At 46.4% G+C, this 27500-nt stretch overlaps 1 protein-coding gene across 1 annotated transcript in view; it reads right to left on the bottom strand.

Moving 5' to 3' along the window:
• The window catches only part of LOC144893206 (kinesin-like protein KIF13A), a 269629-nt gene extending 248464 nt beyond the window's left edge, over nt 1-21165 (bottom strand). Inside the window, exons 1-5 of the mRNA XM_078782867.1 lie at nt 21028-21165; nt 9768-9879; nt 8167-8379; nt 7885-7995; nt 7627-7761 (exon numbers count right to left, since the gene is read on the bottom strand). Of these exons, the coding sequence (XP_078638993.1) occupies nt 7627-7670 (44 nt within the window). The 5' untranslated portion in view covers nt 7671-7761; nt 7885-7995; nt 8167-8379; nt 9768-9879; nt 21028-21165. The remainder of the gene's footprint in view (nt 1-7626; nt 7762-7884; nt 7996-8166; nt 8380-9767; nt 9880-21027) is intronic.
• Nucleotides 21166-27500: the final 6335 nt, after the last annotated feature.

Genomic DNA, 27500 nt, shown 5'->3' with positions numbered 1-27500 from the left:
TGTAGTTGTTGTTGTTGTTGTAGTTGTTGTTTGGGGAAGAAGATGGGAGGAGGTATGGGAAGGTCCTAAACTCACTACTGGTGCCATATAATCACATTCTGGTGCAATGAAGAGTCAGAATTAATGGAAACGAGTCCTTAACTGACATAGACTAAGAATAACTAGCAAGATGTCCGAAAGTTGTCTACGTGAGATGCTGTGGACCTGGGCACGACATTTAATGGGGGAAAAAGGGGAAGGTCGGTTCTACAGAGTGTTATTTACAGGCAATGGGACTAGGGAATGGGGGATTGGGGATAGTTGGGGAGTATTGGGGAAATAGGGGAGTATTTACAAGCGGATATTGAGGCCAAGTCCCATATCCGCAACAATATGAAAGAAAGGCGATCACTTACTCTTGTTCGAAGGCTTCGAACATTCATCACATCAGAAGTTGCAGGACAACGACATTTTACCTGCAACCTCTGTGAAATGCGGGGACATATGTTATTACTTCACCAACTTCCGGGGAGCCAGCATGGAGCTGCAAACCAATGGCTGTGCCTTTTCACAACAGCTGTGCACGATTCTGCGGGCCACTCCTGGTATGGACCATGGATGACCTGAACACCATGGTCCCAACATCATTGTGGATGCATCCGGCATCCCTGTTCCACATCTTGCTGGCCAATCAACGTCACACCAATACTTGCTGCCCACTCACAATGAGGGAGGAGGCAAGTCGACTACAACTGGGTGAAGGCCTTGTTCAGGAATTACTATGGTTTACAGCAAAAAGTGGCAAGAATGCTACATGGAGAGCAGGGTCAGTCTATGACTCCGCAATGTTACCACAACAGCGAAATCCTACACGAAGTAGTGCAGGAGCTATGAAGACATTAGGAGAAAATGTTTCATACCTGGATTCAAACACAAGTGATCAGCCCTTCCTTTCAAACAAAGTCAACATTTGTGTGGAGGCAAACGTTTTTGCCAGATGTTGCAGATGCTTTAAAAACTTGAAAATGGTGAAGCAAAATTGTTGTATCTTGGTGATGGTGAAGTGTTGTTTTACAAAGATATTTGTGATGCAAATGAAATAGATTGAATTAACAATATGGAAGGAGTCAATGACCAACAAAATGTTTTGTGATCAGATTCTTGCAGGATGACGGTGTATGCCTAAGGAAATTGTATTGATGTTTACTTGTAGTGATTGATTGTTTACTTATATTGATGTTTAGATTAATGGTTAATATAAACAAAAAACAAAAAGATGAGGGAATTGTGGAAGTGTAACTCTGGTAACTCATTGATTAGGACTGGTAACGAAGCAGATAGACGATTTCGTAAATGAATGCCAAGAATGTGCACGAACATGGTAATCTCTTGTCCACCTGGTCACAGCCCCAGGCTGGAGCACCCCCCTATTGTTTGGTAAATGGAACTCGCAGCAGGAGGGGAGCGAGCTGGTGCCAGTGGGGCGAGCATACATGACCTCGGGGCATTTGCGGAGAAGGGATTAGCGCGACAAGGCCCATATAAACCAGAGCAAACTATGAGTCAGGAGCACTTGTCATCAGAACCTCTGCCCGACGGAACGAACGAGTACCAACGAGAAACAGCACCAGGAGATCACCGGCGAACGAAGAGGAACCAACGACTTGAATTACTAGATTCGTTATAGTATTGTAGTTCTTTAATATATTGAAACAAGTGAATTATTAGTTAATAAATCCTTACTTTGTAAAAACTGTCTCAGTCATCGGCGTCTTGTAGATTGTCCGTTATTCCCGGACACGGTCAAGCTGGAGAAGAAGGGGGCGGAGCGCCAAGAGCGAGGCGTGGCCCTGTCAACGAACCAACCAGGGCTGAGGTGAGCTCACTGATGGGCGTGGCGCGGCTTGATTTTGAAGCACACGATATAAGCGCGAGCGCGGCGCCTTGACACTGAGAAGGAGAGAGAGAGAAGACCGTCGATTGCATCATCACGGACTGCGCGGAGGTCGGGCGAGCGAGCGGATTGCATCATAACGGACTGCGGGGGGAGAGCTCGAGTGATTGTCACGTTACTGGGAGGACTGCGCACCTTGTGAAGGTCTACACCCCCCCCCCCCCCCCCCCACCATATATAAGGCCCGAGCGCGCGCCAACGGTACGCGCTCGCTGCTGCCCGGATTCTCGCCACGGTACGCGTGGACACCTGGAGCCGGAACTCAATGCCTAAACCATCTGCCCAGACCTTCCTCCACTGCCATCTGCCTGGATCTTCTTCCTACCACTACCCTCCCGTGTAAGTCTGTCTGTTTGTCCTGTGCATGTTAATTAAGACTGTGTAAGCTTGCCCTGTGTCCTTTTGCTCTTCTTCTTGTACATGCCCTTCTTTCGTTTCCTCTTTTATTAGTACAGTTATAAATCACATTTGTTCTTCCTACCTTTTGGTTTCCTCTTATTCGATCGCTTTCGTCTTTTCCTCAATTGAATACCGGTGGCACGATTTCAGAACCGCTCAGAATCGGGTTAGTCTTTTTGCTAACGGCTCGAATCGCGGATTGCTAAACCGCCTAGGCAATTTCCATCTGTCCGTGGTTCGAGCGCGAGTTATTTCCCTGCTTTGCGGAGAGATTGGCATGCAGGTATTTGGGACCCATCTTGACCAATCACCCTGGCCAATCTCGACCGCAGAGGAGCGTTATAATTTCCAGGGCTGGGGGATCGGCCAGTTGAAAAAGACAAGGGGATTAACCCCCCCCCCCCCCACCCTTGGTAAGGGGAGCGCCGACCCCCGGATCCGCAACAATATGTATATATATACAAAAATAATTACATCAACCATTCCAATCAAAGCACAATACAATATCATATAATCTTTAAATGTTGATGTTGATCTGTCTGTCTGTATGTTACCTATACACACCAGGGGCGGATCCAGCAGAGGGGGGGGGGGGGAGGGGGGGGGAGGGGAGGCTCCCTAAATCCGTCAAATACAAAAGCGATACATTTTTTTCATGTGCTAACGTGTATATAGCCGAAGATGTTGTGTCGAGATCACCTGACATTCCTCAGACCACAGGTGATGTTGACCACAGAGTTCAACATAGAACTGATTTGTACCATTCAGTTTGTTCCCACAGTGGATACTTGATGATTAACGAATCACCGGAATAATTTGTCATCGGAGATGCTTCTCCTCTCCTAACCATTCATGAACCACGAAGTGGAAAGGTTTCCCAAATATTAGAAAATCCAGAGTCTCCATCATTCTGTTTGAATTCAGCACTCAGTCTGTGTTTTCAATAATAATAATAATAATAATAATTCATTTATTTTGTATAGCGCTTTTCCAGAAGCCCAAAGGCGCTTTGACAGAGTGGAAAACATAATGCATAACAATACATGAAAACAACAATTGCAAAAAGACAAGAATCAAGAAAACAAACAGCAGCGATATACGGCATATATATAAGACAAGAATCAAAAAGACAAGACAAGAATCAATAGGGAAATATTTAAAGCAAAAGGAGGGAGAAGGAGAAGAGATAGTCAGGGGTTAAATGCTGTGGGTTGAATGTTGAATGCAGCGTTGAACAGGTGGGTCTTTAGTGATGTTTTGAATGTGGTGAGTGAGGAGGAGTCTCTGATGGTGTGAGGTAGTGAGTTCCAGAGGGTGGGAGCAGCGATGGAGAAGGCCCTGTCCCCCCAGGATCTGAATTTGGTCCGGATGGAGGGGGTCAGGAGGTTGGTACCAGCAGAGCGGAGGTTGCGGGTGGGAGTGTGTCTGGAGAGGAGGTCAGCCAGGTAGGATGGGGCCAGGTTATGGAGGGCTTTGTATGTCAAGAGGAGGATTTTGTACTGGATTCTCTGGGGGATGGGGAGCCAGTGAAGCTTGTAAAGGACGGGGGTGATGTGGTCACGGGTCCGGGAATGAGTGAGTAGACGGGCAGCGGAGTTCTGAATGTATTGGAGTTTATTGGTGATTTTTGAGGGTGAACCATAGAGGAGGCTATTGCAGTAGTCCAGACGGGAGGTGATGAAGGCGTGGATGAGGGTTTCTGCAGCCGTGGAGGAGAGGGATGAGCGGAGACGGGCAATGTTTTTCAGGTGAAAGAAGGCTGACTTTGTGATCTGTTTAGTGTATTTGTCGAAGGAAAGGGTTTGGTCAAAGATGACGCCAAGATTCCGGATGTGAGGGGAGGTGGATACTGGGATACCGTCGATGTTGAGGGCAAAGTTATGGGTGGATTTTGTGAGCGTTTTTGGGCCAATGATGATTATTTCAGATTTATCACAGTTAAGCTTGAGGAAGTTGATTTGAAGCCAGGATTTTATTTCAGTGATGCAGTTTGTCAGGATAGAGTGGGTGTCGGTGGAGACGGACTTGGTGGAGATGAAAAGCTGGATGTCATCGGCGAAGCAGTGGAATTGGAGACCATGACGGCGGATTAAGTGACCGAGCGGGGACAGGTAAAGGATGAAGAGGAGGGGGCCAAGAACTGAACCTTGGGGGACACCTTGGGGGAGGGGAGCAGTGGGGGATTTGCAGTTATTGATGGAGATGAACTGGCATCTGTCAGAGAGGTATGATTTAATCCAAGAGAGGGCAGTGCCGGTGACGTTAAAGGTGGATTCAAGTCGGGTGAGGAGGATAGTGTGATCGATGGTGTCAAAGGCAGCGCTGAGGTCGAGGAGGACGAGAATGTTGAGGTTGCCAGCGTCAGAGGAGAGGAGAAGGTCGTTGGTGATTTTGAGGAGAGCAGTTTCAGTACTGTGGTTGGAGCGGAATCCGGATTGGAATGTTTCATACAAGTTATTGGCAGAGAGATGATGTTTGAGTTGAGTGGCTACAGCGCGTTCCAAAACTTTTGACAGAAAGGGTAGGTTGGAGATGGGTCTGAAGTTGTTTAGGGTGTCAGGGTTTAGACCAGGTTTTTTTAGAATGGGGGTAACAGCAGCAATTTTGAGGGAAGGTGGGACGATGCCTGTAGACAGGGAGGAGTTTATTGTTGCAATGATAAGTGGAGAGAGAGCAGGGAGGGAGGCTTTGACAAAGCTGGAGGGGATGGGGTCAAGAGTGCAGGTGGCAGTTTTCATTCCTATGAGGAGTTCAGAGAGGTCAGTAGGAGAGATTGGGGAGAACCGAGACAGGGGATGGCAGGACAAGGGGGGGCAGGTGGTTGGAGGGGGAGCGGGTGCGGCGGTGGTCAAGCTGTTGTAGATGTTGTCAATTTTGCGTTGGAAGAAAGAGAGGAAGGAGATGCAGTTGTCTACTGTGAATGACTGGGTGGTGGTGTTCAGGGGGCGGAGGAGTTTGTTTATTGTCGAGAAGAGTGCTTTTGGGTTTCCGGAGCCAGAGTGGATAATTTGAGAGTAGTAGGCAGAGCGGGCGCGGGAGAGGGCATCTTTGTAGTGTTGTATGTGGTCCTTGTAGGCTTGGGAGTGAACTGTGAGACCCGTTTTATTGCGGAGTCTTTCAAGTTGGCGAGCACGAGTTTTCATCAGGTGGAGTTCAGGGGTAAACCAGGGAGCAGAATGGGTGAAAGAAACTGTTTTGGTTTTTACAGGCGCAAGCTGGTCAAGGCAGGAGGAGAGAGTGTGGTTGTAGTAGTCAGTGAGGTCGGAAGGGGTGTGGAGGTCAATGAAGGGAGAAGTGGACATTTTTTCAGAGAGGGTGGATGAGAATGAGGTAGGTGAAAGAGCGTTTAGCTTACGGAAGTTGATTGTGCGATAATGCCTTGGTGTTGGGGCGGGGATGTTGATGGTCAGAGTGATGGCTAAGTGGTCAGAGAGGGTGAGGTCGGAGCCATAGAGATGGTGCAAATTTAATCCAGTGGAGCAGACAAGGTCCAAAATGTGACCACGGATATGGGTAGGAAAGTCGACATGTTGAGTGAGGTTAAAGCAGGTGAGTAAATCAGTGAAGTCAGTGGTTATTGTGGAGTCAGTGGAGTCCATGTGGATATTGAAATCACCAAGGAGGAGGATTGAGGGGGAGAGGGAACATAGCTGGGTCAGAAAGTAGGAGAAGTCAGACAGGAATGATGGGTGTGGTTTGGGAGGGCGGTAGACGACAGCCATGACTGACTGCGTGTGACCAGAGAGTTTTAAAGCCAGGTGTTCAAATGATGGAGCAGATGAGATGGAGATGAGGTTGGTCTTGATGTCTTGACGGTGGATAACGGCAATTCCACCACCTCGGCCCTCCGAGCGTGGTTTATTGACGTAGGAATATCCATTGGGTGTGGTGAGGTTGAGTGTGTAGTAGTCCAGAGGTTGTTGCCAGGTTTCGGTGAGACAGAGAAAGTCCAGTTTGTTATCCAGGATGTATTCGTTCAGGATGAGGCATTTATTGTTGAGGGACCGGGTGTTGAACAGGGTGAGCTTGATGTTGTTTTGAACAGCAGGGATGAATTCAGGTGATTTAGCCAGGGTTCGTAGGCAAGAGGTGCGATCGTGTGGGTTGCTGTGACCAGGTGCGCTGGGACGAAGAGTGAGAGTGCGCTGAGCCGACCAGAGGACGGGGATGGAGTGACCTGATTGCAAATAAACAAACTTGCGACCGGAGCCACGGTGAATGTACCTGGGTCGTCGGAGGAGTCCATTTGATTTGATGGCAGAGATGCATGATGGGGTGGAGCGGGTATTGAGCAGAAGAAGCCTTGCGGCGGAGTACTTCAGAGCCATGCCAGGCAGGAGCGAAGGGACGAGTACGAGGCCAAGGTCGAGGAGGCAAAGCGGCAAACGCAGCGGCAAACGCAGCGGCAAACGCAGCGGCAAACGACTGCAGCCGCTAATCAAGACCACAGCGGCAAACAAGGCCACAAGGCCACCGGCAAACAAGGCCACGGAACATGATGTTCAAGACACAAGAACATGATGTTTGACCATGGGAAATTCTCCAGTGTATCCAATAGGCATCAAATGTGTTGGAGAAGAAAGTTTTGTCATAAGTGATTCTCGTAGTCGAGATGATGAAGGAAAATCTTCAGCTGATGGAAAAGCCGTAATTTTGATCGGAGGACACTTCCATGTCAATCCTTGTTCAATATGTCAGAGATATTGATTTGTTTTGATCATTTTGACATTCGTTTCATCATGTGCAATGCCTGATTTTCATTCAATTGGATTTCGATGAGACAATAATAATTTAAAATGTGTTTTGAGCAAAAGCTTGTTCATTAGAGAACTTATTACCTCCGCCACCGAAGGTGGATAGAGGTTATGTTTTCACCCCTGTCTGTTTGTCTGTGAACAGGATATCTCCAAAAGTTGAGGACAGATTCAGACGAAATTTGGTGGAGAGGTTAGGTATGTGACAAGGAGGAAATTATTAGATTTTGGTGAAGATCCGGATCTGGATCCGGATCTGATAATTATTTAAGTGATTCTTCGCCATTGATCGATAGGGCTAAAAACTATATGCAGTATAGCATGGTATTTTCAAAGAGTTGTGGACGCCTTATGACAAAGCTAGGTGGATGAGTTGGTCAGGCGACAAGAACAAGCCAATTTGATTTTGGTTCTCATCTAACAGTCCTGTGTCACGTCTCATGTATTCATCTGTATGTCCATGAGTGTGAGATGTGTGAGTGGCAGCTCCACTACGAGCCTCGGATCCTGCAAAATAAATAAATAAATGAAAACACCCACCTGAAGATAATACACCAGGAGCTCATTGAGCGCAGCATCAGCATTGAGGTTTACAAGGAAGCATTTGTCATCTCCAACCTTGATCCCCGACGACTCCAGCGAGATCCCCAAGCTCTCCAGCTGTCGCTGTCGTTCCTAATATGACAGGAATCACAGGGGCTAACAAGGTCACATCGAGCTTGTTAGAAAATCAAGAAGAAATGAGTCATAGAGGAGAGGATTGCTTGCGGTATCAAGCAATGGATGAACTCATCCTACCTGAGCGATAGCCACTGTCTTGCGTAGTTTCTCTTCCCAACTAACCGTCATTTCCTGCATTAGTTTCTCAGACTCCTCGAGTTTCTCCTTTAGGCCTGGAGCTGTGAGTGACTGGAAGGAGGAAGTACACCGCAGTCTCAGCTTCAAAATAATTATTTGTTTTTGAACTATATTTGAACCAAATCACCCCGCAAATGATCACGAATCTTCAATACGTAATGTCCAGCAGAAACTGAACATGCTCATCATTGAGCCAATCATTCCAAAAACACACAATTTCACCTCTGCATGGGTCAGCTGGTTCCGCAGCCTGTCAACCTCCTCACGCAACTCCTGAATGATTTTAGCGCTCGGCTCCTCATTGATCACGGCATGGTTGACGATGCGTTTTGCACGGTCTGCGTAGCGCAGCGTCGACAACGTTTCCTCGTAGCTGTCAGCGGCCGGGCTCACTGTTGCCATCATCGCAGTCTTGCTATTCCCACCAAGGTTGTCCTGTTGCAATTCAAAATCAATCATTACTAAAGAGGATAATGCTGAAATTAGTGCAACAAACACCCAAAGGGCGAAATTCAAATTTAAAGGCCCCAGGTAGTGGCAAAGTGAGTGGTGATGAAAATGGCCTGCAAGGATAGTGTTCCAAAAGCAGAGTGATAGAAACATGCGAGACCGTAAGGATGTGGAACATGACCAGATGCGCCAGTCGCATTCCAACTGCAGCTTTTATACCTCGGCAAGCACGGAATTCCAGTTCCATAGTCTCCAAAGCAATATTTTTCTAAACTATTTCAAAAGGATCTCTGATTAAATTCGTACAAAAGCAGCAAAGCTTCGAAAGCATGTAAACTAAACAATAGTTGAGATGAGGTCCAACTTAGCCGACTAGAGAAATTCAGTGCTCAGGTCACAGGAATAACTCAGAAGAAGCCTTCAGGAGGATAAAAACAAACTACAGCCAAGATGGCATTCCATCCCAAATCCCCACGCTTCCCACCTAGAGCAAGGTTGAAGTAGAACAGCACTCGGTAGAGCGCTCAACTCCGCCAGGCTGAACAGATTATGTTCCCACCAATAGGCCGGATCGATCTACATGATCCAGACCTGAACCATGATCTCGTCACCTTGTTCTTGACACCTAACCCACTCACCCATCTAGTTTTGTAATATGTCGTCCATAATATTTGGTTTTATAATATTCGTCATATTTTTGAAACATCATGTTATATAATCGCTTTCCGCCCCAATCTCTCAATGGTGAAGAATCACTTAAAAATTAAAAAATTCTCATATCCGGATCCTGATTCGGATCTTCACCAAAATCAAATCGTTTCGTCCTTGTCACACACCCAACCTGTCCACCAAATTTCATCCGAATCTTTCAACAATATCAAATTCCGTTCAGGAATGATCCAATATCAAATTGTGAGCTACATTATTTTCCCCGTTTTGACCCCGTGACCCTATGTTCCCAACCCCTGGAGCATGAACTGGGGGTCAAATACCAAAAATCGTTACATATTCCATACACATACTAACCATATACAATGTTTCATGCATATATGTTACATATTTCCCCAATGTTTATTGTATATACAACGTTTCATTTTAAAATGTTTTAAAATGTACCCGTACTTGCATTTTTCGGTATTTGACCTTTTGACCCTGCCCCAGGGGGCGCGGCCAAAAATGATACTGCTCTTGCATCTTTGTGCCATGTATTGATCACAACTACTAAGTTTGTTAAACTTCTGTCCAACTGTTTAGAATGCGATAGCGTGACGGGCAGACAAAGACAGACAGACAGAGACAGAAAGACAGATGGAGCCAATTACAATAATCCCATTTTTTTTTCAAAAAGTATTGGGATAATCTCAAAATCTTGCCTTTAGTAACCAAGTCAGGGCCGAATCCCTGTACGGCGCAAACTTCCCTTTGTTTTTCCCAGCTGCTTGCTCCACCAATGTTGAGATAACCAATCCCAGTGCAGAAAGCGACCTTGGTGCAGGGAAATTGGTGGGAATAAAGGAGTACCTGTTACATAATGGAACAAGCGCAAAATAAGTACGTTTATCCGAGAGGTCACAAGGAAGTCACCTTTCAAATTGCATTTGCACACCATCGCACTCTGCTTAAGGTGTAAATGCAGCCACTTGGGGAAATTACAAGGTGCGACGAAAGCAAGCGCAACCAAGACCAAGACAGTCAATCTGCCACAAGCATCATGTATAGAAGTAAGCTCGAGCATGCAAAAACGGCATTTGGACCATCATTCCTGTGACTTGTCAACGCTCCAGTACCAGTGGACATCGTATTTAACATGCTTAACCACATTCACTCTCCTAGAAAGAAGGCAGTTCAATATTCCTACAGGATGGAGCACACCGACTGTTCATGCTTCGATTCCAATCAACATGTGATTATCACATGACAAGATGTGATCTGCTTAACAGAAACTTTCCTCCTTCATGATATCTCTGATGCCTTGGTATCTCTCCCCAGGTTACTCCCTCCTCCGGTATGATAGACCTGAGCCTCGTCCTGGAGGTGGGGTTGCTATCTTTATAAAAAAACTCTTCCTCACTCTTCCTCACTCGCCCTCCACTGCCCTCTCTCCACCTCACCCCCAGGAATACCTTTGGCTACGGCTTCCCCTTCGCTCCCACCTTTTGTTCATATGTGTGTTGTACCGTCCACCAAACAGTGATGACTCCATCTACATCTCGCTGTCTGATAATATGGACCAACTTCTATCTCCCCATCCCAACTCTCTCTTCCTCATATGTGGCGATTTCAATTGTCACCATGCCAGTTGGCTGGGTGTGGGTACTTCTCTCACCAGCCATGGCTCTTCAGCAAAGGACTTCTGCGACTCACTGGGACTGACACAATCTGTCAATTTCCCGACCCGGATCTCAGTCAACGGAGCATCTTCTATTCTGGACTTGGTTATGACAACTTCCCTGAAAATGTCTGCTGCTCTTCTTCTGCTCCAATCGGCTCATCTGATCATATGCTTGGTTTAGTGGACATCTCTCTGACCATTCTCAGAGAGTCTCCTCAGCGTCGACGAGTCTGGCATTTCACTCAGGCCAACTGGCACGGTCTTCAAGCAGCCATCAATCATCTGGACTGGTCTCCCATCTCTACCGCCTCTGACATCAACTCATCCTGGGAATTCTTTCAAAGTAAATTGCTCTCTCTCTCTCATGCACAGATTTATCCCATCTCATCTTCAGTTGTCATACCCTTCCTCCCGTCCATGGTACACGGAATTTTGTGGTGAGGCTGTTGCCCAGAAACAACTTGCTTTCGTCTCCTGGAAAGCAAATCCAACGGAAGGAAATCTCATTTCCTTTCACAAAGCCCGAAACAAGTGTGTCCACCCTCAGGAGAGCCAGGAAACAATATCTCACTGTTCTCAAGACCGAACTCTCTTGTCTGTCTCCCTCTTCCAAATCCTGGTGGCGTCTGGTCAAATCTGTTTCTGGTGTCTGTTCCCCCTCCATCCCCTCCCTCACCTCAAACGGCTACACGGCTGACTCCACACGTGAAAAAGCTGAATGCCTCAACTCTGTGTTTGCCTCTAAATCTTGTGTCCCAAACCCATCCCTCTCTGTACCCACCGTACCCAGTCGTACCCAGCTGTTCCTGGACACTGTGTCCTTTCCTCCTGTCAAGGTGGAAAAGTTTCTGTCAACCCTTGACTCCGATTCTGCAACTGGTCCTGACGGCATCAGCCCACGGGTCCTAAAATCATGTTCTTCCGCTCTTTCACTCCCTCTTTCTGTTCTCTTCACCCTCTCTTTTGCTCAAGGTCATCTGCCATCTGCTTGGACATCAGCCAACATCACCGCTTTGCACAAAAAAGGTGCAAAAACAGATCCTAGCAACTACAGACCAATCAGCCTTCTCCCAATTATCAGCAAAGTCATGGAATCCATCATTGCTTCAGATATGAAATCTTTCCTCTTCTCCAATGGCTTGATCTCTGACCATCAATTTGGTTACAGACCTGGTCACTCTACTCTGCCCATGCTGCTTCTGCTTTCTCAACAATGGATGGAGGTCCTCAACACCAAACAGGAAATTAGAGCTGTCTCCCTTGACATTTCACGTGCCTTCGATACGGTCTGGCACCCCGCTCTGCTCACCAAACTCTCCTCTTTTGGTATCCATGGAAATCTCCACGCATGGCTGGCGGACTTCCTCTCTGGTCATAGTCAACGTGTGGCCCTGAATGGGTTTCTCTCATCACCTCTTCCTGTTCAGGCTGGAGTTCCCCAAGGCAGTGTTCTGGGTCCTGTGCTTTTTCTGGTCTTCATCAATGATCTCTCTGACTCTCTTGAAAATCCTCTCTATCTCTTTGCTGACGACTCCACTATCTGTCACTCAATTCCTCATCCCTCAGATCGGCAGTCTGCAGCCTCCTCACTCTCTGCAGACCTGGACAAATCACAGACTGGTCAAACAAATGGAACATGTCTTTCAATCCTGACAAATCTCACACTCTTACGATGTCTCTCCGAAAAGACCGACTCGACAACCCTCCCATCCACTTTCTGAATAATCCTCTCCAAGAAGTTCTGTCACTCAATCTTTTGGGTCTCACTATCTGCCATGATCTTTACTGGGAAAACCACATTTCAAATCTGGCCTCCAAAGCCAGTCGCCGACTGGGCATCCTCCGTCGTGCGAAGTCCTTCTTTGGTACACCTGAGCTCCTCACCACTTGCAAGGCTTTCATCCGCAGCTCTATGGAATACTGCTCTCCCCTCTGGTCTGGTGCTCCTGCCTCACACCTAGCTCATCTTCACGCTGTTGAAACCAAAGCGTTCAGAATCAATGGAATCTCCCACGATGAAGCTAACTCCAAGGGCCTTTCACTCTCACCGCAGGCAGGTTGGTGGTCTTTCTGTCTTCTACCGACTCCTCTCTGGCCTTGCCCCCCCAGCTCTCTCTGGGCTCTGTCCCCCAAATATTCCTACAGGTCGCACGAGATCTGCCTGCAACCCTCTTATGGTTAAACTGCCAAAATCAAGACTCTCTGCTCACCTTCACTCCTTCATTCCTCTTTTCTCCCACCTCTGGAACAAACTCCCTCACTCTCTTCAATCCCACTCCACCCTCCAGGTCTTTAAAGCAGCTGTTCACCACCATCTCTTGTCTTCCCCCATCCAAAACCTTGATCTTTTCTACCCCCGCTAATTTCGGTCCCCTTGTGTTTTATACCTCTCTCCCCCCCCCCCCCCCCCCCCCAAGCCCTCTCTCTCCCACACTTCTCCCTGCTCTCAAATGTTGTGTTTGTGTGTTTGTGTGTGTGTGTTTGTGTGTTTGTGTGCTTCCCCTTCTTTCCCCATCTTGTCTTCCGCTCCCTCTTTTTATACATTTTGTTTGTCTGTTTGATTTGTTTGTGAAATAAATGTTAGCTCTTTCACGAGCCTCGATTCAGTATACAGAAAGAAAAGAAAAGAAAAGAAAAGAAAAGAAAAGAAAAGAAAAAAAAAAAAAGAAAAAAAACACTCCAGAACTGGTTTTATAATTCCAAGTGATCTTTGGTTTTATAAGTATAAGTGATGCAAGGAAGCCTCTGACAAGGATTTCACGAAAGCAGGAGTATATGATAGTCAGGGAATATTGCAAAAATCTGGTAACAAATTCCTTACCAAGAAATTTCTTCACCAATGTGTTTGTAAGGGTGTCCACTAACACATTTCAAAAAGTTTAAATTCAAGTCCCCTAGGGGAACCCGTGACAGGGGTCAACAGGGGTCAATTACCTTTTTTAAGATCAAATTTTTCTTATATTTACATTCTGGGTCACAGTAACTGACAGGAAGCATCAAAATTATTCAAAGTAGGCTCATTTTAAAGCTAAGAACATATCTGACATGGTGATACCTAAAACAAATCAAAATGTTAAAAAGTTTACACAATTTTGAGCAAAACAAAATATTTTTTTGTCATTTTTTGGGTAAAAATTAACTTTTCTGGTCTACAATTCGTCTTCTAGGTAGATACCCCTTCGTTTCATTTTTCTGAAAGTTTCCAGCAAACTGCCCAAGATATGCAGCCTTAATGTATGAAAAGTAAAACATTCTGGTATTTAAAAAATTGAAACTATGAAAGGTCACTGACCTTTATTGTCTTCCCTTATTGTAACATAAATTGTAATAACCGTTACAGGTATTTTTCTTTTGTTACCCTAATTTTTTAACCCTAGCTTTTTCTTTTGTAGGGCAGTACAGGCTAGCAGTATGGACGTAGACATTATTCCTGCACCTCCGCTCAATTGCTTCATCTGTGAAGGCCCGGAGACGCCAGCTCAGAAGCTCGCACAGGCAACTCCTAAAGGCTACCCTACTCTGTTGGCGTATGCAGAAGCGGTTGGAAATGCTACAATTTTGGAGCGCATGAAGGAGGCATGGAATGTCGGAAGACTGAGATACCACTTCGAGTGTAAACGTGATTTGTACAACATGTCTGTCAAGGTCACCATGAAGTCAACTCGTAAGTGCGACCTGTTTTACTAGGCAGGGAATAATTATTTACTGACCTGAACATTATTGTTTAAATACTGGTGATATTTCATGTGACCAAACTTCTAAAATAATTCACATTTGATTTATTGCAGGGGCAGCAGGGAAGGAGAAAGAGTCAGCACAGATGAAGAGACGACGCATTTTCTCTGGGTTCAGTGCATCTACTGCATGCAGTTCTACGAGTCCACGTTCCGTTCAGCTTCTGTACAAAAATGTATGCATTCTTTGCAACCAGCCCGCTCATCTCTTCCCAAATCATCCAGGTTAGATTGAAGGGTGTAACAATTTTATGCAGAGTAATAAGCATAAATCGGTCTAACTGATGACATTGTATGTGATGGGTACTTATGTGATGGGTATGTGATGGGTATGTGATGGGTAGTGACGAATCAATAGTTATTATTAGAAGTATTCACATTTTGCATGGGATGGGATCGCATGAACTGGTATTGAGCCACTCTCCACTCCCTTACAGAGACTGCTCGAAAGAGATACCGAGTTCCTGACAATTTGACCGCGGATGGACTGAAGACAAGCTTGCTGAAGACAGCACAGAGTCGCAAGGACGATTGGGGCACTGAAGTCACTGGCCGCCTGGAAGGGATCAACGACTTCGTAGCAGAGGAAACCCTGTATCATTTGCGCTGCAAAGTTCTATTCGAGACAGGTGGTCACTACTCCAAGACTAAAGATGTAAGTGATCTAAAAGTATGATTCTTACTCAGTGAGGCGAATTCAAATTCAATCATTCAAAGTTGAGACATATTATCAAACTCTGGTACTTGAAAGTTATTAATTATAACAATCTTTTATCCTCAGGTAGGAAGGCAAGCGGATGAGGAGCGAGCGGCTGTATTCTATGAGCTCTGCGAATGGTTAGACTCTGAACTCGAGCACGGGGTGATGACACTTGACCAAATCCACAGAAAGCTGCAGCGGTTTGATCAGTCACCAGATCAGAGCCTCGCATATTCGAAGAAGTGGCTAAAGAAGAAGCTCCAAGAGAAATACCATGACACACTGTATTTCACGTCACAGGAGAGGAGGGCAGATGTGCTCTGTTTGAAAGATAAGACCAGCAACATTCTGCGAGAGCATCATGTTAATGTTCAGTTAGGAGATGAGAAGACTCAGATCATAAAGACTGCACTAAAGTTCATTTGCAACGTCATCGCCACTATTGATCTACACCCAAAGTTATATCCCACTGCACACAGTATGACCGATATCCCTACTCAGCTGGCACTTGTCCCTGAGAGCCTTCAGATGTTCTTGAGACCGATAGTGAAGACAGACGAAAGAGTAGCCATTTGGGGACAGAACTTCATAAAGGCCTATCGGCCTCGGTCAGGGGTATGGCCATACCAGATAGGGCTTGCCATACAACTGGACCATAGATTTGGGTCAAAGTGGATGCTCAACAAGTTACACCGGTTGGGGTACACTGAGTCTTAGGCAGAGACACAAAGTTACAAATACTGCTTCCTCAATGACACGAATGGAGTTCGCATCTCTGATGCTTCTGGCGCTCTTGGTACCATTATTGAAGAAACTGATGATCAGATAGATGATGAGGTAGAGGTCGACATTGCACTTGAGGATGTATCAGTTGCTGTGACAGCCGGTGAAAGTGAAATACAGAGTGACGATCAGTTGGTCTCCATGGAGGTTGGGGATACAAGCTCAATCTGTGCAATCACTCAATTTGTTGGAGACAATATAGATTTGAACATTGCTTCTATTTACGGGAACACTCCCTTTCATTCAATGGGTTTGATTAAAGTCACCTCTCCGGCGCCACCTTCTGCAGATGATCTAACGACAGCAGGTGTCAACAGGGTGAAGTTGAAGGCACTCGACAAGGCTAAGATCCTGAAGGCAGCTGAAGTGAAGATTCTTCCATTCACAAACAGGAAACAGACAGGGACAAACGCCATCACATTTCTTCCTATCGCTGAGCTCTCCTCCTCCGTGACACAAGACAAGCCACTCCTCTCTCCGGGAGACACGCTCTGGGCAGCAGGGTGGGTGATCAAAGCCCAAGATCCCGAGTTCCAGCACTCCAACTGGAATGGCTGGATGAAGAGAATCCATGCAGATAATGCCAAGCAGAGCACGCAGGTCGACTTCCTCCCGGTCATCGAAGGTGACCCTAATGACCACAGGACCATCTTCACCACTCTCAAAGAGTGCATGCGGCTCTCCGGGGACAAAGTCGCCATAGTGACCTTCGATTTCCCATCTGACTCAAGGCTGTGGATATCATAAAGCAGGCGAATCTACCCATCATTCCAAGGTGAGGGCACTGTGTGTGTGTGTGTGTGTGGGGGCGGGGGGGGGGGAGGGGAGTACGACGGCCGACCACATCCTGAATGGAGGGTGTTTTGACAAGGCGATCCGCGCTCACCTCCTGATATATGCATCCATCTGTCAGCACGTCATGAAACACGCTTTCACTGAGGAGGAGCTTAGTGAAATGAGGACCTTCATGAAGATGGTAGCTGATGGGAAGATGGGCGCCAGACACACAGCGCCAATAGTTGCAGTGTTTAAACAGAGGTTTGAAGAAACTTTCAAAAGACTCGCCGAGGGAGGAAGAACGCCTGCACTCTGGGTGCAGTATTACTACATGGTCGATGTCATCAAGATCTTCATTAAAACTGAACGACTTGCAGACCACGACGGGCACCTGTCCTGCATTGTTACCAGGATGCTGGACACCTTTTCAGCTGCGGGGCATCATCAATACGCCAAGGGCGCACGGCTGTATTGTCAGCTGATGAAGCAACTCGAAACTTCGCCTAGATACAAGGAGACCTTCGAAAGTTTCACTGCTCACGGGAATCACGTTGTCCGTTACTCTTGCCATGATTGGTCTGGCACCTGGTGTGACATCTGTATCGAGCAGAAACTGATGAAGGGGGCCAAGTCAGAAGGTGGTTTGAGCAGAGGGAGGATGAGGAATAGTGATTCTGGCCACAAGTGCTGGGTACAAACCCTCAACCACTTCTCTGATGTCAACCAGCGCATGGAGGAAGGTGCCAAGAAACATGGTCCACTCCACAAAGACCTTGCCAAAACTCAGATGAAGCGAGACGCTGAAGCGATTGGACTTGCCCTGAAGTGGTTGGAGGAGAACAATCCCTTCGACCACGATCGAGACAAGCATTTGCTTGTATCCTTCTCAACAGGATTCACGAGCACTGCAGATGACACAGTCAATGCTGAATGCTGAGAGAGCGGCTGAAGTAGGGAGGGAGATGCAGATAAAGCTGGCCGGAAAGTCAGTGACATCGACCATGCAGGTGAAGTTCAAGGTACAGGCCCTGTCATCGCTCAGAAAGATTCCCAAGGTCAATGAGAAGAAGATTCACCTAAACTCACTCAAGTTGTTCAACCGACTGATAATTTTCGCCCAACGGCATATGACAGTCGAGACAAGCTTAAAGTATGAGCTGACTCCCTTCCCCTTGTCCTTGTTCAGCAACAAAGATCAGAAAATGAACAAGGCGAACAAGGCAGGCTTTTCCAAGACTAGCCTGAAGGAGTTGACCGATCCGCTTGACCTCACTGACCAAGCCTGCTCCAGTCTGGTGGTTGATGGCGGATGGCTTCTCTACATGGTGAAGTGGGAACAAGGTCAGACTTGGCAGGAGATTGCCGACAGTTACCTGAGCTACGTGCAGTGTCTCGGCCGTCGGTCTCAGAAGATCACTGTTGTCTTCGATGGCTATAACAGCTCGCCAAAAGATCACGACCACATCCGGCATACCAAGAACTCCTGCTGTGATCTACAGATTCGAACGGATATGATACATTTGACACCAAAGGCAAAGTTCATGGACAACACTCATAACAAGAGTGAGCTCATCCATCTCCTCTCTTCAACATTCCGGAAATGTCAGATCACCGTGGAGCAGTGTGACAATGATGCTGACACTTCGATTGTGAGAGCGGCACTGGCTGCTGCTACAGATGACTCTGTTGAGGTCAGTAAAATTTTGTGTAGGTATTTTACTTACATCAACTACGATTACTTTTGATTTGTTTCTGTGTTGATAAAACAAAACAAAAAAACCTTGACATTGGCACATATAAAACTAATTAACTGAGTTAAATAAAAAAAGAAGAGGCAATGTTTTTTTTTTTTTAATTTGGCAAATGCAAATGTTGTGCTGCACTGGGCATCAGTAAACACATGATCGTCATTTTTGTAACGTCAATTGTATTTTGATGTGCCACATTGTTATGAAAGTGCATTTATCCTCAGAAAAGAAGAGTAGCATAGTTAAATAACTTTTCAATTGTTAAGTTCACCATGTTTGCAAAATTCAAGACGCTTTGCTCATATCTTATTCTATTTTCAGGTGCGGGCGGAAGACGCGGACGTGCTGATAATGCTGGTACACCATAGCTCAAGCACCAACCATCCACTCTTCTTAACCACATCGAAGGGCTCTTACGATGTCAGGAGGATCCGAGAAGCTCTCTCTGAAAGACGGAGGCGGTACCTGCTCTTTACTCACGCCTTCACCGGTTGTGATACGGTTTCTGCAATCGGGGGCCACGGGAAAACGCCTCTATTTGACAGGTTTTGTGCAGTGGACATTGATGAACATATGGACATCTTCCTTGACGTACGGGCTACTAAGGACGTGGTGATCGGGGCTGGTATTGCGATTTTCCAGCACATTTACCATGAACCAGGTACTACTTTGGGTGCAATTCGATACAACATGTTCTCGCGGAAGGCGGCGGCCGGGCTGATCAAACCAGAGACTCTACCTCCAACAGAGGGTGCAGCTGCACAGCATTCTCTCCGTGCCTATTTCCAAACCCGGGACTGGATGCTGCTGCAGAGCATGTCTTTGGACCCCAGTGACTATGGATGGACGGTAGGGGTTCGTGGTTATGAGCCAGTTCCAACAGTAGACCCCATGGCTCCTGAGGAGCTGCTCCGGTTCACGACCTGCAATTGTGCTGGAGATTGCAGCAACCGGCGGTGCAACTGCAAGAAGAATGATGTCAAGTGTATCTCAGCATGCGGAAGTTGTACAGGCATTACATGTATGAACTGTATCCCTGATGATGTAGAGTCTGGAGAAGACTCAGACCTCGACTCCTGAGGTATTTGACATTGTGGAGCAGTATCGATTTAAACCCTTACACGAAAGCGGACGAACCGATGGTAAACCGATTCCGGATTCCCAGTAACGGTTATTACAATTTATGTTACAATAAGGGAAAACAATAAAGGTCAGTGACCTTTCATAGTTTCAATTTTATAAATACCAGAATGTTTTACTTATAATACTTAAGGCTGCATATCTTGGGCAGTTTGCTGGAAACTTTCAGAAAAATGAAACGAAGGGGTATCTACCTAGAAGACGAATTGTAGACCAGAAAAGTTAATTTTTACCCCAAAAATGACAAAAAAGTAATATTTTTTGCTCAAAATTGTGTAAACTTTTTAACATATTGATTTGTTTTCGGTATCACCATGTCAGATATGTTCTTAGCTTTAAAATGAGCCTACTTTGAATAATTTTGATGCTTCCTGTCAGATACTGTGACCCGGAATGTAAATATAAGAAAAATTTGAGGTCTTCAAAGTCGGCCGACTCACACGGCCACACTCTCACACGGCCACACTCTCACACGGCCACACTCACACGGCCACACTCTCACACGGCCACACTCTCACACGGCCACACTCTCACACGGCCACACTCTCACACGGCCACACTCTCACACGGCCACACTCTCACACGGCCACACTCTCACAGGGCCACACTCTCACAGGGCCACACTCTCACACGGCCACACTCTCACACGGCCACACTCTCACACGGCCACACTCTCACACGGCCACACACTCACACGGCCACACACTCACACGGCCACACTCTCACACGGCCACACACTCACACGGCCATACCCTCACACGGCCACACACTCACACGGCCACACACTCACACGGCCACACACTCACACGGCCACACTCTCACAGGGCCACACTCTCACAGGGCCACACTCTCACAGGGCCACACTCTCACAGGGCCACACACTCACACGGCCACACACTCACACGGCCACACACTCACACGGCCACACTCTCACACGGCCACACTCTCACACGGCCACACACTCACACGGCCACACACTCACACGGCCACACACTCACACTTTCACACGGCCACACTCTCACACGGCCACACACTCACACGGCCACACTCTCACGCGGCCACACTCTCACGCGGCCACACTCTCACGCGGCCACACTCTCACGCGGCCACACTCTCACGCGGCCACACTCTCACGCGGCCACACTCTCACACTCTCACACGGCCACACTCTCACACGGCCACACTCTCACACGGCCACACACTCACACGGCCACACTCTCACGCGGCCACACTCTCACGCGGCCACACTCTCACGCGGCCACAAACACTATTACTGTATTCGGATTAACAACACTCACTCGCCTCTCGCTCATGCGATCCCCTCACGCCTCAGCCTCTCGTGGAAACTTCGCCACATTCCCTCCACACATCGCTCTTTCTCCTCATCCATAATCCTTCACCTCCTCACGCCCACTTTACCTCTGCGGTTCAGCGGCCGGACCCGCACGGCGACCTTCACCTTGGAGTCGCCCATGGTGCGGGCCAAAGTGTCTCCCTGGCCCCTGCGTTCCTGTCTCTCACGCCAACTCACACGCTTCGAGCTCCACCCACCCAGCCCCAGCTCGCTTCAAGTCCCCGCCCACCTTTAGAAACCGTGACGTTTCACACTCTCCGAGCTCCACCCACCCACCACCAGCTCGCTTCAAGTCCCCGCCCATTTTTACAAACTGACGTCACACACTCTTCTAGCTCCACCCACTCAGCACGAGCTTGCTTCAGGTCCCCGCCCACTTTTACAAACTGACGTCTCACACTTTTCGAGCTCCACCCACCCAGCTTCATGTCTCCGCCCACTTTTACAACCGAGGCGTACACTCTCGCGAGAACCCTGGCGATTAATTCATCGGTGATGAATGGGAGCTTTTCTGGCATAAAATGGATCTCACGGCAGCGCACAGGGGAGAAAGGAAGGACTGGACTAGACGAACCGAGAGGACAAGGAGGTGGAAAGAAGAAGAGACGGAAGGATCAAGCGTTACAACTTCCCAAGAGCATAGAGAAACGCCCCCATCATAACACTCCACCCCCTTTACCACGCCCATTCTGCTCGACGAACTGCAGCAGGGTGTGGAGCCGTATCATTCATTGTGTGAGAACGATATTACTTGGCTGACTCGCACCGCCAACCGAGAACGTGAACACCTTGCAGCCCTGTAGTCAAACGTCACGTGACGAGGCGCACTCGGTCAAGGTGTAAGGTCTCTGACCCATCTTGTACCGGCTAATCGGTAATGTACGGGACTTTTGGTCCATTGGTGGGTCCAAGACGACCATTCTGCATTCCCCGAATAAAGCTCAACTCATCAGGACGGTAAATGGGGGTCGTCAACTCGAGGCGCCCAATGGTGATCGGGAACGACACAGAACCGGTTTTAACGAATCGATCAATTTATAAATTATAAAATTTAATAATTATCCCATCTGGATCCTGATCCGGATCTTCACCAAAATCGAAGGAATTTGTCCTTGCCACAAACCCAACCTGTGCACCAAATTTTGTTCAAATCCATCCGCAAATTTTTGAAATACCGTTCACCGTTGGTCGGTTTGTCCGGGTCAAGTTGCGTGACTGCTTAGCAGATCACGTTGCCATGGAGTTAGTCGTTGGTCGATGTTGAGTTTTCACACGTTATCACGCGGATAGACGTGAAAGCTGAAATTAGATTCTTTATAACTCTCTAGGTTCATTCAACTTGTTCCAACAACTCGAGGGAAAGGTTTTGGATATTAAGCGCTGTTCGGCCTGAATCGATCGCAGGTTCAAGTCGCAATCCACGCAGGTATGCATTCATTTAGTGTATTGTCATCACTGTCCGTGTAATATTAATAAAGAAAATACCGAGCCCTCCGAATGTTCGTCTTGCGCATGATGTCGGTGGAACCTGCTCCATGAAATTTGTATTCTTTGTTCACCGCAAACGAGTGTTAGTCAGGGCCCTTTAAGGGATATTTTGGGGCCGTTTGGTTCAAATTCTTCCAAAAGCACCAAATTTGGCCCAGATGTTGCCCATGCCATTCGATTTTTGACGGGCGCCAAGATGTGCGCCCCCCCCCCCCCCCAATATTGGCGAAATACTAAATGGCCGCCACCCAGATTAGAGGAAAACCAGTAAAATAACCGAAAGGGTTGGAATCATGTATGATACCACTTTTCAGGGGTTTTCGAGGTCGAGGAATCCAATTATGATGTTATTTTGATGATTCGAGGTCAAGGTCAACCCTCAAGGTCATCTTAAATGTCATTTTTGAGTCAAACATGTCGGTTTTTGAGTTTTTTGTCAAGATTTACGCGAGGTTCACCATTTTATGTTTCTGGGTTGGGTAATCGAACTCTGACCTTATTTTTGACAATTAGAGGAAATATTTACATGTCTATTTCCTAATTTTCAGCCATATGCAGTTCATCAGTCGAATTACAAAGGTACGGATTTTGATGTTTTATGAACTGTATGCCATATCCTTGTGTTTAATTTTTGTGCGATCATGATCCGGGTTCATGTATACATGATTGTAAACATGTCATAAATATGACGTCATAGGTCATGTGACCTGGCCGCCATATTGGATTTTATGAAAACCTTAAAAATGGATCCCTGCCTTCATTTTTCGATCGATTCATTTTGAACTTTGACCACTTATAGTATGCCATGTGATTGGATGCGTATCCTAATTATGACGTCATAGGTCAGGTGACATGGCGGGATGGACCGGTATGGTCCCCGGATCATACCGCCCTTGGCGCCCGTCAAAAATCGAAAGAGTATTATAATAATAATAATAATAATAATGCATTTATTTTATATAGCGCTTTTCAGGAAGCCCAAAGACGCTTTGACAGAGTGCAAAACATAACGCATAGCAAAACATAAAGACAATTGCAAAAAAAGAAGAATCAATAGGGAAATATTCAAAGCACAAAGGAGGGAGAAGGAGAGGAGATAGTCAGGGGTTAGATGCTGTGGGTTAAATGTTGAATGCAGTGTTGAACAGGTGGGTCTTGAGTGATGTTTTGAATGTGGTGAGTGAGGAGGAGTCTCTGATGGTGTGAGGTAGCGAGTTCCAGAGGGTGGGAGCAGCGATGGAGAAGGCCCTGTCCCCCCAGGATCTAAATTTGGTCCGGATGGGGGGGGTCAGGAGGTTGGTACCAGCAGAGCGGAGGTTGCGGGTGGGAGTGTGTCTGGAGAGGAGGTCAGCCAGGTAGGATGGGGCCAGGTTATGGAGGGCTTTGTAGGTCAAGAGGAGGATTTTGTACTGGATTCTCTGGGAGATGGGGAGCCAGTGAAGCTTATAAAGGACGGGGGTGATGTGGTCACGGGTCCGGGAATGGGTGAGTAGACGGGCAGCGGAGTTCTGAATGTATTGGAGTTTATTGGTGATTGTTGAGGGTGAACCATAGAGGAGGCTATTGCAGTAGTCCAGACGGGAAGTGATGAAGGCGTGGATGAGGGTTTCTGCACAAAAGTATTAGGCTCCGGGCCAGGTATGGTCCATCTGCACCCCCCCCCCCCCCCCCCCACAACTCTCCGACCCTGGGTTTTTCTGAACCATTGGGGTGTCCTGGGGTGGAAATCAACTGGTAACAGTAAATAAACTTGGACTCACTACCCATTTGGTACCTATATTGGATGGTACCCTCAAAACAGCATATTTTTAAATCCGCGTTGCGCCATATTCGACACACGTGTTCTTTTGGTATTTGTGCCTGCTAATATTAACTCAGAATAAAAAGTTATATACCAAAAGAAAGCTGTTCATCTACTGATCATCATAGAATATTGACACATTACTTATAATGGTACCTTAATGGTCATAACTAGTGCTGAATAGCAGTACCCCACTTTAACGTAACATAATTCGGTATCGACCGTACTATTTCATCTTACACACATAATATGAACACATTACACCTGATATGCTTACATATATATTTTATTGGCTTTCTCCTGTATATCAGCTTTAATTTGATACCAGATACATCCCCATAGCTTCAATTCTCTTTTTTATACAGCGTGTCAAAGATACTACCTGTTTCGCGGGAACCATGAATCATATAATCTCGGTAACAGTCTTTGTCTATATTCAAAAGAACTGCCTATTACACTTATAAATGTCATTCATAATCGAATATCATAATCATACTGCCATCTTATTAACATATTAAACAAGAAAAACTTGTTTATTAATCACAGTAGTTTTTAATATCATCATATTAATATTCATACACTGGGTCAAACACCTTCCACAGAACAGTAACAATGTAATGCTCGAATATTTACTGTAAAAGTAAAAATATTTCTTATTTGAAACTAAATTTTAACATCCCATTGAAAAAAATTTTAGTATCGAATATTTTGATGATAAACCAAACATTATTGCTCAACAACAGATATCATAATAATATTAACAGTCAGTTTTATCCCTACAATTACATATGTATGTCGTACACTCAGTTAACCACATTATATCATATAATACAAGTATCCACTCTCAAAAGAACACAAACAAACAATTGCATTTTGTTAATTATCAACAAAAGTCAAACACTGCATGAGTGCAGTCAAGTTGGCTTGCTTGCACGAATGGCATATGTCCATCATGATCAGTCATCGTCACTGTCACTTTCATCGGTATCACTGTACAAAACACGATCCATATCATCAGGTGTTTCATCACCTGATTCATCATCACTCTCATCGTCGTCTGACATGACCTGAGCTATATCAGCCAGCTCACGCGGAAGCATGTCTCCATCATACCAGAGAGGATCCAGGCAGCCTTTCTCCTCTTCCCAGCCATGGCCTGGACTTGCTTTGGGAATCCTTGGTCGAGGAACGTGAGCTCTCTTCCAAATTCCCACTTGGTGGTTGACCCTTCGGATGTGCTGTGTGAGGCTCCTCATACATGGTGGAATATTGGCCATGTCTACATTGCCTGAGGGTAGGTGACGATTCTCCTTGGCACATAGCATTGGCATTTGGCATTTCACCTGTCTCTGAGATGAAACCGGTCCAACCAGGAACTTGTTGTTGTGTTTCTGCCTTGAGACGGATCATGATCCATAGAGTCTGGAGTTTGGTCGATGTTCCTCTTTCTCCTACAGATCCTGGATATTGAAGCTGTTTTACTTGAAGTTTCGGGCTTTGTCTTTTGGTCACATAGCAGTCAGGTAATATGGTTGCTTCCGTCAACTGCAGAGAACGCCGTTTGGTCCTAACTTGAGTTGGCCTTGCTGGACCAGATGCGGCATGATCATCACTGACTTCTTGCATCATGATCCCGTGTGCTGTATGAACAGAACCTTTTCCTGTCAGATCATTCACCAATGAGTCGAAATTGTCAAACTCCGAGTGGAAGACAGACGGCTCTCGTGGTGACCTGATGATTTGGTTGGAGAGTTGTGTCGATGACTTCATCACTGATTCGGCCAGTGCAGTCTCCAATTCAAGTGAAAATGAATAACTCTCACAGTGTCCCATTCTATTAAGAAGGGTTATGAGCTTTTCACTTCTGTATAGATGTCTCAGGGACGTGCACATGATGATGTGTTTTGGAAGCTTCCAAGAGCCTTTGGTGGCAGCGCGACAGATATCTTGGCCGATTGATTGAACTAATCGCTGGCTTCGTTGTGACCTTGCTGATGTTGTTCCAGTTATGATGTAGCATAGCAGCTTCTTGAGTGAATCTGGTATAACATCGTCCATTTGTTGGAGATCAGAAGGACTTGGTGGCCATTTCAGTTCTGGGGCATTCGAGAAATCATCCAGAATTGACAGTCGTAAATGGCTACCTGCACTCTCAATCATATCTCTTGATCCCAATTTGAAGGCTTGTTTCACTGCTGTCTGGACGTCAATTGCAGTGCTGAATATTATGTAGGACTTTCCCAGATCACAGAATGATAGTCTCTCCCTGAAAGGCTCGTGGTTTTCAAGCTTCAGTTTTAGTTTGCTGGCTCGGTAGTCAGGATTCGCATATTTGCTGGTTTGCAGGTTAATGACATACATTTGCCTCAGGTCGGATAGTTTCATTATCTTCTTGGCCATTAACACATCCCTTTCAATGGCATCACATACCACATTGAATGCCTGTCTGTGGGCTTCTTCTAATTCTCCTTGATGGTGCTGTGCCTCTTCGTCAGTACTGCGCCATTTCTCTGGCTTTTGCATATATTTCATACGGCAAGTTTTGTGGAACTTTGCCTCAGAGGCAAAAAGATCATGGCCTCGGATCCTCATTAAGAGCGTTTCATCTTGCTTCATTTCAGCCATCTCCAGTACCGGCTTCCAGCCTTCATACTCGAACTGGCTCATCCCCTGGGTAGTCCAACTGCCATGCACTTTCACTTTTTTACGACTTTCCGAAGAACAGAAGATACAGTCTGGCTTAAATATGATCTTGTCACCAGAACTAGTACGGGCCATCCGCTGAGTTGTGGCACCAGTTGTTTCAGATGTACCTGCAGTAGGAGGGTTCAGTCTGTCTAAGTTCATCGTGAAACGCTTGTAACACTCCCAGTGGAAACCATGGTGTTCGGCCAGAGATTCAGGGACCAAATCACATGTGTCCTTCATCATATGCGGAGACTGTGGGGGTTGTGCAAGGCGTCTTTCTTTGACCTCCTGCAGCTTGGCCAATTTCTTCTCAGAATTTTTGAGTCCAGATAACAAGTGCAACTCTCCATAGCTCAGTCCCTTTACATGAGTTATGCACACAATGGGTGGTTGTTCACTCTCACGTGTACGTTTCGCTCGCGCCGGATGTTCCATATTAGCGTTGTTACTTCACCTGCAAAACACATCAAAATATTGGTAAGTACCAAGCTGAATAATTATTATAAATTGCATCTTAATTATAAAAAATATCTTATATTGCATACTTAACTATGTAAAAAA

This window comes from Myxine glutinosa, chromosome 8, assembly GCF_964187855.1.
Source record: "Myxine glutinosa chromosome 8, kmMyxGlut1.1, whole genome shotgun sequence".
Lineage (NCBI taxonomy): Eukaryota > Metazoa > Chordata > Myxini > Myxiniformes > Myxinidae > Myxine > Myxine glutinosa.
The sequence above is the reverse complement of the archived record's forward strand: the minus strand, read 5'-3'. Positions and strand labels throughout refer to the sequence as shown.